Raw genomic sequence first — 18,896 nt, forward strand, 5'->3', positions numbered from 1 at the left:
ATTCTGTATTATTTCATTTGAATTATGCCTTTTGCAGGCTCCCCTATAGCTCAGCTGGTAAAGAATCTGCCTGCAATGCAGGAGACCCTGGTTCGATTCCTGGGTCACGAAGTACCCCTGGAGAAGGGACAGGCTACCCACTCCAGTATTCTTGGGCTTCCCTGGTGGCTCAGACAATAAAGAATCCACCTGCAATGCAGGAGACCTGGGTTCAGAAGATGCCCTGGAGGAGGGCATAGCAACCCATTCCAGTGGACTGGAGCCTGGAGGGCTACAGTCCATGGGGTCGCACAGAGTCGGACACAACTGAGCAACCTGAGCATAACATAGCATGCCTTCTGCATCACAGATTTAAGACTCCATTCATCACTAACAAAAATGGGTCCACTTATTGCAGAAGAGAAACTGGGGCACAGTATCAGCTAAGGGGTGGTAGAGCCTGACATAAACGCACAACTGGCAGCCAGGCCGAAAGCAAGCCACCAAGAGTCATGAGCTGCTAATTTTATGTCTCATTTCTAAGGAATTCACATGAAATCGCTGAAGAGTATAATAAGAACAGGATCTAAGAAAAAAGAATAAAGGAGGTGGGAGGACAAAGGAGGAGGCAGAAAAAGAAAAAGGATAAGAAAAAGTTAACATATTAAATAAGTCCAATTAGTCCAAACCCAAATTTAATGCACACACTCAGAGCAGAGGAAGAGTATGTCAAGCACAAAGGGATTCTCTTCTCCTTGTTTCTTACAGTATTTTACCACGGTATAAGTAAAATACACAAATCTTGAGCATACAGCTCCATGAAATATTATCTATGTACACACGCATATAACCACCGCTCAGATTAAGATCTGAACATTTCCATCACCCAGAAATACCCAGTCAAAACCCACCTCCCCACCTTACCTGTTCTGACTTCTGCCATCATAGATTAGTTTTGCCTGTTTTTCAAATCTGAATGTGTATTAGTTTGTCTTGTTTCTTTCCTTCAAAATAAGGCTTTGTTGAATATCACTATTTCAGACTTTGTCACTGAATAATATTCTGCTCAGTTTATCTAACCTGCTATTGATGGAGTATTTGGGTTGTTTTCAGTTTGAGGCTATTAAGTATAAAACCACTTCAAACATTTTTCAAGAAGCCTCTTGGCAGATACATACACTCTTTTTAGCTGGGTATACATCTAGTAGTGAAACGGCTACATCACAGAGTAGGCTTATGTTTAACTTCATTAGAAACTGCCGAACAGTCTTCCAAAGATGTTTTAACCCCCAAGAGCCATGAACGCCTTTAGAAGTTTAGACTTTTCTTATTTCAGAAAGATTTGTTTAATAATTAACAGACTAATCACTTGTATGATTTATGTCATTATGAATTCTTTGCAACAATCACACAGACACAAACAGCATAAAGTTCAAAGGGGAAAAATAGAAAAAAAAAAAAAAAAAGAAGAACCAGCAGCTTGAAAGACCTCATCCTTTAAGTGTGACCATGAACAGAAAACTAATGTCTTTGAAAATGATCAGTGAAATGATTTTAACACACTGGCAGGATACAGCATGTCTGCCACCCACACCAAAATTATATTTTAAACTTGGTAAAAGTACTGTATTCATATTATTTAAATAAAGAAATAATCCCATGTAAATTCCTCACTTGAAAGTAAGGCTACAGTACATTATCTTCACAGAAATGCTAGAAACTGGTGGTGTGAAGGAGAGGAGGAAAGAAACAGAAAAGCACAAACCATACGGAAAAGGTCCCAATTCCTTTAGAGCGAGGGACTCCATCTGTTTCCTACAGAACAAGACTGACATTTCTACACGAGAACACCTTTTGATATTGGATTGGCCAAAAATTTTGTTCAGGTTTTTCCATACGATGTTATGAGAGAACTCAAACTTTTTGGCCAGCCCAATACTTACACAGTAACGCTGTCACAGAAAACATTTAAATAATCGAACTATGTGCTGCCTCCAGGAACTGCTAAGTAGTACCATGGTTTTCAACATGTGTGGGTTAAGACCCAAGTTGCATAAAGATGACCATTACATAGAAATCCTCATATATTTTATGGCTATAAAGTTAACATTGCAAACACATCATCAGTTTTTAGTGGTTTTTAGATACATCAAAGGAAATTTCTACATTTACTGATGACAAACGTAAAAAGACTGATTAATTAAATATACAGAAGTACATAACAACAATTGCGGATTCCTGTTATGAGACAGATTTAAAAAAGATGCCACAACTAGTTCTCAAGGAGCAACATATTGCTAACATTTAAAGAAACAACTTTGTAGGAAGTTAGAAAAGTCCCTGGAACATATAACAGTAGTCACTCAATAAATATTTGCTGAAAGAATGAACTGATTAGTCAGTCAATCAGGGCTCCTAAAAAAATGACTGTAACCAGGGAAAAGAAAATGCAAGATGACCTAGAGACAACTTCTACTGCCAGAAAGCAATGCCCAAAGGATGAGGAGGAACTATCTGAAGGACACAGGAGTCAACCTGAGGGGCCATACCACTGGCCAAGCCTGGGACAATTTGAGCATCAAAATAAATAATGATAATAATAAATAAATATTTATTTATTCAGGAAGCAACCTGAGCTTCCCAGGTTGCTCAGTGATAAATACCAGAATCTGCCTGCCCATGCAGGAGACACAGGTTCAATCCCTGGGTTGGGAAGATCCCCTTGCCTGAGGAAATGGCAACCTGCGTCAGTATTCTTGCATGGAAAATCCCATGGACAGAGGAGCTTGGCGGACTACAGTCCATAGAGTCACAAAGAGTGTAACATGACTGGATGACTGAGCATGTGACCACACACACATATACACATATCATAAGCCTGTAGGTAAAACAGGAATCCAAGAATCGATAGTGATATAAACAAACAAAAAAATGAGGGGGATGAGAAAGCTCTTGGGTAGAATTCCAACTAACTAATAAATCAAAAAAGAATACGGAATTAAAAATCACCCTTTGGCAACCTTCAGAGTAGTCACTGATTCAGACAAGAATCATCAATGGATGCCAAAGCTGGTAGGTGAATGAAAGTTTGATAAGGAAAAGAATGTTTACATAGTCTCAAAGTATCTCCTCAGAAAATACTTATTAATTATACTGTTTAATAATAAAACATACTAAAAAAAAAAGAAAAAAAAATAATAAAACATACTTATTAATTAACTTTACAAAACAGAAGCCTGGCTGACACACTCTCCACCAAGAAACCAACGTCATCACTAATGGGACATTTCAACATCCTGGATCTCCAGACATGAAACACTGAGATGACCCCAGGTCACTTCTGTGATGTTTGTGCTAAAAATGCGTAAGTCATGAGGAAACACCAGACAAATTCAAGTGAGGAGCATTCTACATACAGTGTGTGGAAATGTAAAGGTCATAAAAGGAAGACTGAGGAACTGTTCCAGTTCCATTCACGTAAGTGGAATGGAGAGACACAGTAGGCCAGTGATCCTGATGAGATGCTGCTCCTATAAAGGACGGTATTGGGGTCATCACTGAAAAGTGAGGAGAGTCTGTGGGCTGGTGGTTTGTGGGAGTCGAGTCTGGTGATACCAGATTGATGCCAGCATCCTGAGTGGACAGTCTCTGTGCACTTAGGGAATAAGGGATAATGGGACACCATGTCCATAACTTATTCGCAATTGGTTTGGCAATGTTAATCATTTCTGGGTGATGGTTACCTGAGAGCTCTATGTACTCTTTCTATAAAGTGTGTGTGTGTATATAAAAGAAATTATTTATTTAAAAAAGTTTAAAAAAAAGAGGAAGAAGAAAGCAAATACTTCTTAGATACACTCCTCATTAACTGGCAGATTACCTATGCAGTACTAAATTTAACTCCTCTCTTGGATGTAATTACTATTTAAGGCCCATCTACTTCCTATGAAGTCAGGCCTGGATCTCCCCTCTTCTGCAGTGCAGAGAAGAATGGAGTGAATGGATTACCTTTTTAGTAAATAATGCTAACTGAATGTTTATGTATTAAAAGGGAGAAAAAAATCTTGAACCCTACCTCAGCTCATACATAAACCTCAATTCCTGACAAACTTAGATCTAAATTTAGAAGATGAAATAATAAAACTTATAATAATAATAATATTTATATAAATAATAATTATTATTTATCAGTATAATAAGCTTTATAATAATAAAAATAATATGAGGTCATCTTCACAAGTTTGTGGGAGACAAAGGTGTCTTAAATAGCACACAAAAAACCACTACCATTCTAGCAATTCCCCTTTGAGTATTTATCTCCCCAAAATAAAAAACTTGAAAGTATATTAATATGTGCACTCTCATGTTCACGGAAGCAAGCTAAGTGTCCGCTGATGGATGGATGGACAATGAAGAGGTGATACACATGAACAAGAGACTATTAATCAGCAATTTAAAAAAAAGTTGCCATTTGTGACAATAGGATGGCTCTTGAAGGCATTTTGCTAAGTGAAATAAGTCAGATAGAGAAAGACAAATTCCACATGACCTCACTTATATGTGGCGTCTAAAAGAAAGAAAACACACAAAAACAACACCAGAATTCACAGATACAGAGAACAGACTGATGGGTTGCCAGAGGTGGGAGATGGAGGTGGGTAAAGGGGTCAAAAGATACAGACTTCCAGTTATAAAGCAAACAAATCAAGAGGACGCAATGACAGCATGGTGACTACAGTCATACTGTAATTTATATTTGAAAGCAGCTAAGAAAGGTAGATCTAAAGGCTTCTCATCGCAAGAAAAAAACATAACTATGGGGACGGATGTTAATGAGACACTGTGACGATCATTTCGCAACATATACAAATATCAAATCATTGTGTTGTGCAGCTGAAACTAATATAAACCTATGTTCAATTACACTTCAATTTTTTAAAAAGCATTTAGAAAGATGATAACAATAACCCTGTGTACAAGACAGCAAAAGTGACGCTGATGTATGGAACAGTCTTATGGACTCTGTGGGAGAGGGAGAGGGTGGGAAGATTTGGGAGAATGGCATTGAAACATGTAAAATATCATGTATGAAACGAGATGCCAGTCCAGGTTCAATGCACGATACTGGATGCTTGGGGCTAGAGCACTGGGACGACCCAGAGGGATGGTATGGGGAAGGAGGAGGGAGGAGGGTTCAGGATGGGGAGCACATGTATACCTGTGATGGATTCATTTTGATATTTGCAAAACTAATACAATTATGTAAAGTTTAAAATAAAATAAAATTTAAAAAAAATAAAAATAAAAAAATAAAAAGCACTATCCATAAGGGGAAAGACTAATATATTACACTTCATTAATATAAAAATCTGTTTACTAAAATGTACCATTAGGAATACAGAAAGATATCTGCCATACACATATCTGACAAAGGATATTAATCCAGAATATCTAAGAAACCTGTAAGTCAATAAAAGAACTGAAAAGAAATAAACAACCTGCCAATGCAGGTTTTTAACAGGAAAAATATATCAACCTCAGAGAAGATCCTATTGCCAACAGGCATATGTAAAGATGTTCAGTTTAATTACTAGGGAAATGCAAATTAAAATCACAATGAAATACTACTATATCCCCAGAAGAATAGGCAGAAATTTTGAAAGCTGAGCATGCCCTTTGTGGACAAGGACATGGGAAAGTCGCATATACTGCTAGAGGGAGGAAAATGTGTCAGGTTGAACATTATGTATAATGCTGAACACATACATAACCTACTTAGCTACACCCCCAAAAGAAATGTATACATCCAAAAATGTTCATAGCATTGTTGTTGTTTAATCACTAAGTTGTGTCCGACTCTTTGCGACCCCATGGACTGTAGCCCACCAGGCTCCTCTGCCCATGGGATTCTCCAGGCAAGAATACTGGCGTGGGTTGCCATTTCCTTCTCCAGTTCACAGCACAGGAGTCTTATCTCTAACAGCCCCAAACTGGAAACAACCCAAATGTCTACCACCAGTATAATAAATACATAAATCGTGGTATAGCCATGCAGTGGGATATTACATAGCAAAAAAATACTATACTGTTAACAACACAGATGAATCTCACACACATGACACTGAAAAAAATAAGCTATGACAGAAGACTCTGGCGGACGATTCCAACAAGCAGGCACAACAAATCTAGGATGACAGGACGCAGAACAGCGGTTCCCTTTGGAGTTGTTTAACCTAGTTAACTAGAAGGGCTTTAACCCCTATGAGAGAGGCTTCTGAGGCTCTGGGAAACCCTGCAAAGCATTCACAGTGCAAAATCCCATCAAGGCTCCACAACCATAGTTTGTGCACTTGCAGATACATAGTTATATTTATTTTAAAATTTTACCTCAGCAACAAATAAATGTATAAAATGTCATACAAAAAAAAAAATTCAGTTAAAAAAACTAATTTACCCCGCCAAAATCTACTCATTCTGTCAGCTCAGTTCAACGTTCAATGGTGGGAATATTTCCACTGGCCTTCACACTCTCCTGTTCCCTTGCTCTGACTCCTCTGCTCGCTGGTCTCCTGCTATAGCCCCTGGGAGTGGACCTGAACCGAAGCTCCGCACACAGCTGCTCGTGCTTCACAGCCTCTGCCCCAGGGGGCAGGTCCACAGGCCTGGCTTCCACCAGTGGATCAGTAACACTTGTCCTTCTGCCCATTCCATGAACATGAGTTTCTTCTCTTTCTCTTCACCCATCAACTATGGCTGTGGTTTCCTAACTGATTTAGCTTCTAGTATCTTCCACCTTCCATACATATGTCAAACTCAACATGAGCAACTAAATTGCTCTTTTGAACACATCATCCACCTGCTGGTAAAAATTAATCCCCGAATAGAGATAACATTTATTTCCTAAAGCTGCATTCCAGTCCATCACTATCTGCTTTCTAACTACATCTCTAGTCTTATCTCTTATTAGCCACTTAACTGCTGCTGCTGCTAAGTCGCTTCAGTCGTGTCCGACTCTGTGCGACCCCATAGACGGCAGCCCACCAGGCTTCCCCGTCTCTGGGATTCTCCAGGCAAGAATACTGGAGTGGGTTGCCATTTCCTTCTCCAATACATGAAAGTGAAGTCACTCAGTCGTGTCCAACTCCTAGCAACCCCACGGACTGCAGCCTACCAGGCTCCTCTGTCCATGGGATTTTCCACACAAGAGTACTGGAGTAGATTGCCATTGTCTTCTCCGAGCCACTTAGCTACTCTACTTAAAAATCATCTACAGGGGGAGGGGAGAAAAAAATCATCTATAAAGAAAATATTTTTTTGCCAAACCCACAGTCCAGATTCCTATTCCAAGGAGTTTCCTCAGTATTCCCGTAGCCTGGAATACCCTTTCCTCTGCCCTACGCCTGCCTGCTCTCTATTCAAGACCTATACCTCACCTCAACCACCTCAGTACATGTGTATCATTACCTATAATACTGAAATCTGCTATTACCCACTTGGTACTTAATCTTTACCACTGGGTTACATGTTTTATGTAAATAACTAAAACCCTTACAGAAAAGAACAATGGTTTTATTTTACATCTCTCAGATGTATTAAAACAAATGCTTAATAAATAGAATTAGTAGTATGGTGCTAATGATCAACCAGTAATCTGAACAGAGTTTGAAAGTTAAATATAGCCTCTACCTAGCTTTAAGCTAAAAGAGTCTTTTTTTAAATTTTAACAGTATTTTGGCTTATTTACCCATACTTAACAAATACTGGAATAAGCTGAACATATGTAAAAGGACTACCATTAGGAAGGTCACGAAGTTCTGAAAAGAGCAGTCCTTGAAAAAGGAGACTGTCTACAGAGCACATGCCACATGGGAAAGAAGTGCTGACCTGATTATGAGTATGAGCATGTGGACTCTAACTAAACAGCCTATGGAGTCAGTGTTGGCAGGCAAAATGTCTTTTTTCACTCCATCACAAAAATACCTAAAGCAACACTGGTCAGAAGGTAACCACTTGCATTAGTAAGTTAACAGATGAGTAAATGGCATAACGCTGGTACTAAATTTACAGAACTTTATTAATTTGATGCTATCAATTCATGCATGGTGTCCAATACAGGTTTGTTCTTCCCAATAGATAACTGGACATATAATGCTGCTGGTACTGCATGCAATCGACTTTTTAAAGTTGATGCATGGAACAACTTTTTAAAATTATTCTTAGGAGCTTAAAACTAGAACTCTCATTTTCTTAGAATATTATACACAGGAGGTTTTACTGGATTTGTGGGTTTCTTAACAAACTTCATATGAATGTTTTTAAATGTAAATGGCAACCATCTCTACATGAGCAAACAAAATAGTAAGATGCTTAGGACTAATTTTATAATTTTCTATTAAACTAAAATATAGACTATTTTAATTAATAATTATATGTTATATACTTAGAAAGAGAAATTGATGACTTCTATCTTTGCTTTAGAAAAAAACCTCAGTCCTGTTTTCATGTCTTTGTATCCAAATGCCTTTTTGTCACATTTAAAAAGTAAATAATACACCTTTAGAGTAGCCATTAAAGCAGAATTTTAAAATAACTCCAATTACATTCTTCATTCTCTCATCTTCAGTTACTATACTGCTGTCTGAATACCCATTGACTATGCAACAGGCCTGCATGAAGGAAAATACAAGAACAGCACATGCAGAGGACAAGAACACAAGGAACCAAGTCAGGGCCATACCTGGGTTATTATTAACATTGCTCTTGGGTGGCTTCTGAACTGGTTTGGGGAGCGTGGATTCCGTCAAAGCTTTGTTAGCGACGGCTTGCTGGGCCTTCTTTATACTGCTCCCTTCGGATTCCCATGTCTGCTCCCCAAGACTCAGTTGCACTGAGAACATCTTGGAAAAACATAAAGAGACCAGGAAAACATTGAAATTTTTCAGGAAATAAAATGTGCTGTCTGAGAGAAAAACAGACACACCACAGAATCAAAATGTTAGAGCTAGGGTTGAGTTTATAGGTCATTTGTAACAAAAATCTTATTCTCTCTAGTGAAAGAATGTTAAGAGGTCGAATTCTGTTCTATCCAGAGGCTTAGAAAGGCAGCTCTAAGTGTACATTTTTGGTAGACTGTATCAAGAAGAAAGAGCTTCCCTAAATGGAATCATATTGTTAATGCCATTCAAATAGTCCTCAAAAAAAGTAGAATAAGAACAAAGAATAAGAGAAATTGTAAGAGAATCCAAAAGAACCTGTCTCTATAACTGTCACAAAAACTAATTACTTAAACTTTATACTTAACACAATTTAGTCAATGAGTCGGGAAATCCTAGAAACTCTCAATCCTCCACAATCAACCTTTAGCCAGTCACCAAATCCAATCAGTTTTAACTTCATAAATATTTCTCAAATCTCCTTCCTCTCTTTGCCAGGAACTCTGCTGCACTGGCTACAGTCTTTCATCATCTTAGCTTGGATGTAATAATCTCCCATCTGATTGCTGCTAATGCTATCTTTCTAAAACTCAAATCCCATTGCATCACCCAGAACACCACCAGCTTGAAAACCTTCAACTGCCCCCAGTGCTGCAAGCCACAAAGGAGTGACCTGTCCATCTTCACTTCACACACACCCCTCCCCTTGCACATCCTAACACTCCATCTACACCGTATTTCCACATGGGCTCAAACACCTCTAAAATTTAGGATCAAGTTACAGTATACACACACAATCTGCTGTTTGCCTCTCTAGATAGCCCACTGCTCTGTAGGAATACAAGGTAAGAACCTCAAAATGCTTATTAATTATTTAGAAATAAATGTGAATTTACAGGAAAGAGAGCAGGTAGAAGATACCTTTAAAAACCAAGTGTTTAGAATTAGCATCATCAATAATCATACAAATGAACATCACACGCCTCCCGACAGGATCCAATGAGAAATATGTAGCATTCTTGGCCAAAAATGCTTACTGTGAATCTAATCATAGGAAAACAATCAGACAGATCTGTATTATGGTGTATTCTCTAAGAAACTGACTGAAACTCTTCAAAATGTCCATGTTATGAAAGAAGAAAGACAGAAGAATGCAAAGGGGCTGTCCTAGATGAAAGGATGCTAAAGAGATATAGAAGGTCACAATAAGCTATCAATAAGCTATTGATCAGACTTGTACTAGAAAGAAAAAAAGTACAAAGCATATTTAGAGAACAACCAGGGGAAACCAGGGAAATTTGACTATAGACTATATAATAAATAATGTCTTCAGTTACAGTTTTCAATTAATTGAGTGATGATAGTATTATGGTTATGAAGAAGAATGTCTTTGGTCTCACAAGACAGATATACAAGTATTCAGGATAAAAATGTCATGATAGTCGGAATTTATTTTCAAACTGTTCAAGGAAAGAGTATATATATTTCTATACAGAAGGAGCAAGGAAAGAGATAAATGTAGCAATGTACTGAATAAATTAATGACTAGTAAATATGAAAGATTCATTATTATACTGCTCTTTCAATTTTTCTCACAGATTTTCAATTCTTCTCACAGATTTTCAATTTTTTTCATAGATTTTCAATTTTTCAAAATATACAGCTGAAAATATTTACAATCATTTGAAATTCAAAATATATACATATCTTTTAAAAGTAATTTTTCTTTTGATTCAGTGTAAAATTTTTATCTAAAACATATTTTAAATATTTGCCCAATTTTAAAATGATTTCTCAGTGACTAGGTCTTTTGGTTTTCAAATTATATAGTATGTAACAGAGAACTCTGCCACAAAGGATATATTCTCTCTCCCATTTCTTCCAAATCAGCTCATCCTCCAGAATGTTTCATCCATTTTTCTTTCATTAATTCAGGTTCAAAACCTCAATAGCTCCTTTGTTTATCCTTGTCTTCTTAAGATTTATTTCGCAACACTTCAAAACTGTTCCCTGACATTTCTTTTGTCACCACCTTAGTCTAAGGCCCTATAAACTCAGGTTTCCTGCCTCCTAACCTTCGAGATGTCACCACTTTTCCAGTTCACAAGCCAAACACCTTTGAATGGTCCTCCTTGTCTGCTCCATTTCTCTCTACATTCTCCCCTGCATCCAACTGATTCAATTTCAAAAACACTTCTCGTATCTGGCCTTTATCTGTATTCTCAGTTAAGAGTATCAATGTATCTCTCTCCTAAATTACTACAAGACCACCCTAACACCATTTCTTTCACATAAGACTTTCCCATCAAACTGTCCCTCTTGGGAATTCCCTGGCCATCCAGTGGTTAGGACTTGGTGCTTTCACTGCCAGGGCCTGGGTGCAGTCCCTGGTTGGGAAACTAAGATCCAGAAAGCCATGCCATCATCAACATGAACATGCTATAAAATGCAAATGTATCCAAGTCAATTCTCTGCTTTCTGAGACCTCTTAAGAATTCCACTATGCTGCACCTAAAAACAATGCAACATTATACATGAACTACATCTCAAAAGAAAAACAAACCAAAAAAAAACCTGGAGAGGAAAAAAAAGTCCCACTATAATAAACATTTAGTAGCAATTTTGAGTAGGAGTCCTGGGACATACTGCTTATGAGCTTAAGTCACAGATCCACCATTTACTATGTGTCACAGTAAGGAAGTTATTTACTCTTTCCATTTGTCTTCTTACTTCTTTAGTGAAATCAGGGTAATAACCACAGAATGGTTATGAAAGTTAAAATGGTGTAAATACCCCCATTTTAAATGTAGAGACTGTCAAACTGGATAAGAAAACAAAATCCAACTACATGCTTCTTACAGGCAATGCACTTCAACTATAAAGACACATGGTTTAAAAGCAATGGGATAGAAAAAATATATCATGATAACATAAATTAATGAAAAGTCAGAATGGTTATAATAATATTAAGCAAAGTAGATTTCAGAGCAAAGACTACTACCGATAATAACAAAGGTCACTTCATAATGACAAAGGCGCCAACTAATCAAGAAGAGGACTAAAGATTCTAAACACTTGGGCAATGCGTTCATATATACAAGGGAATATTACTCAGCCATAAAAAGGAATGAAACAGTGTCATTTGCAGAGACATGGATACACCTAGAGATGGTCATACAGAATGAAATAAGTCAGAGAGAGAAAAACAAATACTGTATAATATCACTAATATGTGGAATCTAAAAAAATGGTACAAATGAACTTATCTGCAAAGCAGAAATAGAGACAAAGATGTAGAGAACAAACTTACAGATACCAAGGCGGGAAAGGGAGAATGGAATGAACTGGGAGACTGGAACTGACATATATACACCACTAGGTATAAAACAGGTAACTAATGAGAACCTACGGTACAGCACAGGGAGCTCTCCTCAATGTTTGTGGTGACTAAATGGGAAGTCTACATAAAGAGGGGACATATGTGTAGTTGATTCACTTTGCTGTACAGCAGATATTAACAGAACATTGCAAAGAATTATACTCCAATAAAAAATTAATTAAAAAAAAAAAAACACTCGGGCAACTAACAACACGGCTTCAAGATACATGAAGCAAAAATGAACAGAATTCCAAAGAGAAATAAAGAATCCACAATTAAAGTCAAAGACTCAATATCCCCTCTCAATAATTGATATAACAATGACAGCAGACAATCAGGTGGAACAGAACAGAGCTGAACAACACTATCAACCAGTATAAACTGACTGCAATGTCTTTAAAACACTCTACCCAAAAGGGGCAAATATACATTTGTCCTCAACTTCTCACAAAATATTTACCAAGACAGACAATATTCTGGACTATAAAATAACTCACAACAAATTCTAAGGATTCAAGTGATGTAAAGTATATTCTCTGACCACAATGGAATTAAATTAGAAACTAATAACAGAAAGATCTCTAGAAATCTCCAAATATTTAGAAAATAAATAACACATTCCTAAATAAATAACACATTTCTAAATAACCCATGGAGAAAAGAAGAAATCAAAGAGGAAAACAGAAAGTATTTTAATCTGAATGCAAATGAAAATACTGTATCTCAAAAGATGATGCTATTAAAAATACTAAAGGGAAATTTCCAGCACTACATACCTACACCACAAAAGAAGTGAAGTCTCAAGTTAACTTCAGTTTTAATCTGAAGAAACTAGAAAAAGAGTAAATCGAAGCTGAGGTAAACAAGGAAAAAAGTAATAAAGGTAAAAGCAAACATAAGAAAATAAAAAATAGGAAAAAAATGGAGAAAAACCCAAAAAACCAAAAGCTGGTACTTTGCAAAGATCAATAAAATTTGTAAACCTCTATGAGAAAAAAGAGAGAAGACACAAATTACCAGCATCAGGAATGAGAGAGGACATCACTGCAGATTCTCACAATATTAAAAAGACAACAGGGGAATATTTAACTTTATGCCAATAAACTCAACAGCCTAAGTTTTTAAAGGCCACTGTTATGAAAGCTCATTCAAGAAGAAACAGGCAACGTGAATAGCCTTATATTAATACATGTTAAAGGAACTGAATCTGTAGTTTAAAACTTTCCTACAAAGAAAATTCCAGGCCCAGATTATTTGGATATAAAGTCTACCAAACGTTTAAGGAAGAAATAATGCCAATTTATAAAAACTCTTCCCAAAACCTGAATCAGAAGGAACACCTCTTGATTTACGTTATGAAGTCTGCATAACTTTGACAATGAAACCACAATAAGATACTACCAGGGAAAACAAAACAAAACTACACACCACACAAAACATAAAAGTCCTTATCAAAATTCCATTAACAAATGGAATCCACCAATACAGAAATCAGATAATACTTTATAACCAAGCATTTCACTCCACAAAGACAAGGACTGATTGTACATCTGAGAGTCAAACAATGTAATTCACAATAATAAGAGATTAAGAACAGCAAGGTCATATGACCATCAGAATCAATGTAGAAGAACCATAAGACAAAAACCAATATTAATTCATGTTAAAACTCTCAGCAAAAAAAATAAAAGTAGTGAAGAATTTCCTCAATCTAATTAAAGACATCTATAGAAAAAGCTACATTTAACATCACAATTAATGAGGGAAAACTGAATGACTAAGTCACGAACAAGTTAGAGATGTCTGTGCTGATCACTTTTATTCAACATTGCACTGCAAGTTCTAGCCAATGCAATTGAGCAAGAGAAATAAATAAAAGGCAATCAGGTTGGGAAATAAGATTTAAAACTGTCACAAATAGCTTGTGGGACACACAGCAGGATCTTAAAAAAAAAAAAAGTCTACTAGAACTAATAAGTGAGTTTAGCAAGACTGCAAGATGCTGGATCAATATAGAAAAATCAGTGTATTTTTGAAGCAGATTCACAGAAAGAACAGACTAGTGGTTCTGGGGTAGGGGTAAAAGAGGGGAAATGCAGGGATGGGGGAATGGAAGGTACAAACTACTGATCATACAACAGACTTAACGCTGTGCTGTACAAATGGGGAATAGAGCCAACATTGTGTAATAACTATGAATGGAAAGTAACCTTTAAAAAATACATAAAAGGGCTTCCCTGGTAGCTCAGTGGTTAAAAATCCACCTACCAATATTAAGAGGCATGGGTCTGATCTCTGGTCCAGGAAGATTCCACATGCCGTGCAACAACTAAGCCCGTGCACCACAACTATTAAGCCTGTGCTCTAGAGCCTGGGAATCCCAACTACGGAGCCCCGCGCCCTAGAGCCAGTGCTCCGCAAGCAGCAGCAGCCACGCAATGAGAAGCCCGTGACCACAACCAGAGACGAGGCCCCACTAACTGCAACTAAAGAAAAGCCTGCACAGCAACGAAGGCCTAGCATACCCAAAAATAAATATATTAATTTTTAATTACATAAAAAATTTATAAAAAGAATTTTAATGTATCATAAAAATAATCTGATATATTTCACTCTCTTCTACATTCTTTGGCACTGTATGGATTCCCTATATTAGAAAGGCAGTTATTTTTAGCACTATTTGACAGTATAAATTAAAGTTAACCTGCTATGGAAAAACTAGGAATCTTCAGATTTCTCTATTTGTACTTTTATTCTTCACACTCTCATGTGTGCATACTTATACAGAAATGCTATACATATTTCAATGATTTAAAATTTATAAAAGAAAATATACAGAACAAAAAAATCACTGTATTTTTATATATTAGCAATGCTTAATAAGAAAAATTATAAATTGAAATTTTTAAAAACCATATCACTTACAATGGCTTCAAAAACATGAAATATTTAGAAATAAACCTAAAGATGAGAAATACCTGTCCACTGAAAACTACAAAATATTGAGAGAAATTAAAGAATGTCTAAGTAAACAAGAGATACTTTGTTCATAGGTTGGAAGACTCAATTTTTCTAACATGTTACTCTTCCCAAAATTGAGCTATTTATTCACTGCAGTTCTATTCAAAATCCCAACAAGGTGCTTTATACAATGGACTAGTGGACTTTAAAATCTGTATGAAAATGCAAAGTGTATTGAATAGCCAAAACGACTCTGAAAATGAAGAACAAAAGTAGAAGGCTGGTACTACCAGATTATAAAGCTATAGAAATCAAAATAGTTGTCCTTCCCAGGTAGCTCAGTGGTAAAGAATCCACCTGCCAATAAGGGGACATGGGTTCGATCCCTGGACAGGAAGGTCCCCTGTAGAAGGTAATGGCAACCCACTCTAGTACTCTTGCCTGGGAAATCCCATGGACAGAGAAGCCTGGCAGGGTACAGTCCCTGGGGTCACAAAGAGTCACACACGACTTAGTGAGTAAAACAACAATCAAAACAGCATAGTATTTGCCTAAAGACAGAAAAAAAGAGACCAACAGAACAGAACAGAGACCAGAAATAAAGATATATATAGACAGCTGATTTTGGACAAAGGTGCAAAGGCAATGAAGTAGGAAAAGGACAATCTCTTCAACAACTGAACATCTGTAACCAAAAAACAGAAATAAAAAATAAATTTTGTTACATATCTCATATCATCTATAAAAATTAACTCAAGGTGGCAATTGGATCTAATTATAAGACCCAAATGTAAAAACTACATAACATCTAGAAGAGAGCACAGAAGAAAAATCTTATGACCTCTAATAGGGCAAAGATTTCTTAGGTATGATACCAAAAACGAAATCTATAAGAGAACAAATGGATAAACTGGAGTTCATCAAAATTAACAATTCCTGCTCTTCAAAAGACACTGTAAAAAAAGAAAGAAAAAGATAAGCCATGAAGAGGGGGAAATAATTGTCAGGCATGTATCTAATAAAGGATTTGAATCCAGAATACACAAAGAGGCAAAACGGCAGAGCAGAAAGCTCCAAAAAGGAACAGTGTCTGTCATATTATACTCAACAGATATTTTACCAAGGATTTTTAAATCCTGTATACAACTATTAATAACATACAATGAGACAATTATCCAGGTATCTCCATTATCAACATACTTGCTAAGAATTTACAAACTATCACCCTATTATACTATACTAGAACAGGTACAATAGTTCTCAAATTACAGGTGAGATTCTAAGTTGTTTGAGGCCACACAAGCCAGATAACGTAAGGCAAAGATCAAGCCTGGTAAATCTAGCAAGAATTAAAAGAAGAAAAATACTTCACTTCAAGGCCACTGGGTAGAACTGCCTCCCTCAGCAATATTTATTCCAGAGTAAACTTTCTTCAAGTGTCACTATGACAGCAGCTTTCTTAACACTCAGCCACGCATATCTACAACTCATCAAAATAGGGAAATAAAGTAAAAAAAAGAAAATACCACTTTATGTTATTCACGGCTGTCTGCATTATAATAGCCTTCTTTTGAGATTTGAGAAAATCTAAACAAGTCATAAGCAAATAAAGAACTAGATTTAGGTACCTAAGAGATACAATACAGCAATGTCATAATAACTCACATAAATATAAGGAATAACAAATAACAAAAATAAAAGGGGACAAGGCAAACATGAAAATAGTTTTTATTTACTAGTCACACATTGAAAGTTCTGCAAGTTGTTCACATTCTGTAAGACTCAATGACGAAAGAAGAAAGCATGTAAATATAGATCAATACTTCCCATCAAGAAGTATGTATGAGAAGACAGTTCTATACCACCTTGAAGATATTAATCTCTGTCCTGTGTTTCTCAACTCTGGATGCACATCAGGGTCATCTGAGAGCTTTAAAAAAGTCCTGGTATCTGGGCCTCATCCAAGACGAATTAAATCAGAATTTCTGGGAGTAAGACTCAGGCTTAAGTATTTTTTAAAGCTCCAATGAATAACCAAGGTTGGGAACCACTACTGTTAAACATGTGTGTGTGTACATAAACACATCTTTACATACCTATGGAAGTTGCCATATAACCGGCTAATGTCCCAAGAAAATTAATGAGTTGGGGCTAGGTTTAAATTTTTCATGCCAGAGATAATCATTTATTTCACTCAAATATATTTTATGTCTCACTTAAAACCACTAGCAGACATGCATAAATGCAAATGACTTTACTTTCCACAAAAAAGACTCAGACTTAGCCAACTAATATTAACATTAAAATTAATTATGACTTAAGACCAACCTAGACAGCATATTAAAAAGTAGAGACATTACTTTGCCAACAAAGGTCCGTCTAGTCAAGGCTATGGTTTTTCCAATGATCATGTATGGATGTGAGAGTCGGACTATAAAGAAAGCTGAGCACCGAAGAATTGATGCTTTTGAACTGTGGCTTTGGAGAAGACTCATGAGAGTCCCTTGGACTGCAAGGAGATTCAACCAGTCCATCCTAAAGGAGATCACTCCTGGGTGTTCACTGGAAGGACTGATGTTGAAGCTGAAACTCCAATACTTTGGCCACCTGATGTGAAGAGCTGACTCATTTGAAAAGACCCTGACGCTGGGAAAGATTGGGGGCAGAAGGAGAAGGGGACAACAGAGGATGAGATGGTTGGACGGCATCACCGACTCAATGGACATGGGTTTGGGTGGACTCCAGGAGTTGGTGATGGACAGGGAGGCCTGGTGTGCTGCAGTTCATGGGGTCACAAAGAGTCGGACACGACCGAGCGACTGAACTGAACTGAACTAAGACTTGTAAGTACTACCTTTCATTCAAGAATATGCTACTTATTCTTGTTCTCACTCTTTTTAAGACGAGCAACAGGCTAAATGGTGTGGTGTATGATCAAAGACCCAGAGCAGTAGGTGGAGGTTGCCAAAGGAATCTCCACATTTCCTTAAAACCCAAGGGAATCTAGGACTGTCTACAAAGAAGAATGTGGGCCAAATTAGAAGCAGAATCCGGTCCATTAGAAGCAGAATTTGATGACACAGAAGAAAGTTAAGGGAGGAGAGGGGAGACAAAACTGGAGGAATGACCTTGACTAGGCAAAGAGGAGTTGGGACTTGGTAAAGAAATAGAAACAACTACTCATTGTCCTCTACAAGTCGTTCATCCATACCTCAGAAGGGACGGCAGAGTTGGGATTTGGGTTGGGATTTTGCTAAGCGTGTTCTAATCAAGAGTGGAAGAGAGTTAAGGGTACATACCAAGTGTATGGAATTAAAGCTGAAAAAGGAAACGAAGACTGAGGTAACTGAGAAATAGTAAAAAGGTGGTACAATCAATGGACTTGTGTTGTGGAAGGACTACTGAAGGCAGACTACTAGACCGAATGAACTGGGTGTCAGAGACAAATGAATGCTTGCGATTCTAATTCTGGAGGGTCTTGCAGTTACTGGTAATGGTAAAATCAAGACTTTGATCATAGGAATGAGTGGGTGAAGGAGAATGGAAGACAAGATAATTGGAGAAATGTAAGATACTAAAATGTCAGCATGCTGAAATAACCATCATTTAGGCAGTATCACCAAAAATTAAGAATGAATATTGTA

The 18,896-nt window shown here is 37.0% G+C and overlaps 1 protein-coding gene across 22 annotated transcripts in view; it reads right to left on the reverse strand.

Moving 5' to 3' along the window:
* STAU2 (staufen double-stranded RNA binding protein 2) overlaps positions 1–18,896 on the reverse strand; it is a 303,811-nt gene that overhangs the window by 254,558 nt on the left and 30,357 nt on the right. For all 22 annotated transcript variants that reach the window (XM_059893107.1, XM_059893112.1, XM_059893104.1 and 19 more), the window contains one exon: positions 8,717–8,876. In XM_059893107.1, coding sequence (XP_059749090.1) covers positions 8,717–8,876 — 160 coding nt within the window. The remainder of the gene's footprint in view (positions 1–8,716; positions 8,877–18,896) is intronic.

Source organism: Bos taurus, chromosome 14, assembly GCF_002263795.3.
Source record: "Bos taurus isolate L1 Dominette 01449 registration number 42190680 breed Hereford chromosome 14, ARS-UCD2.0, whole genome shotgun sequence".
NCBI lineage: Eukaryota > Metazoa > Chordata > Mammalia > Artiodactyla > Bovidae > Bos > Bos taurus.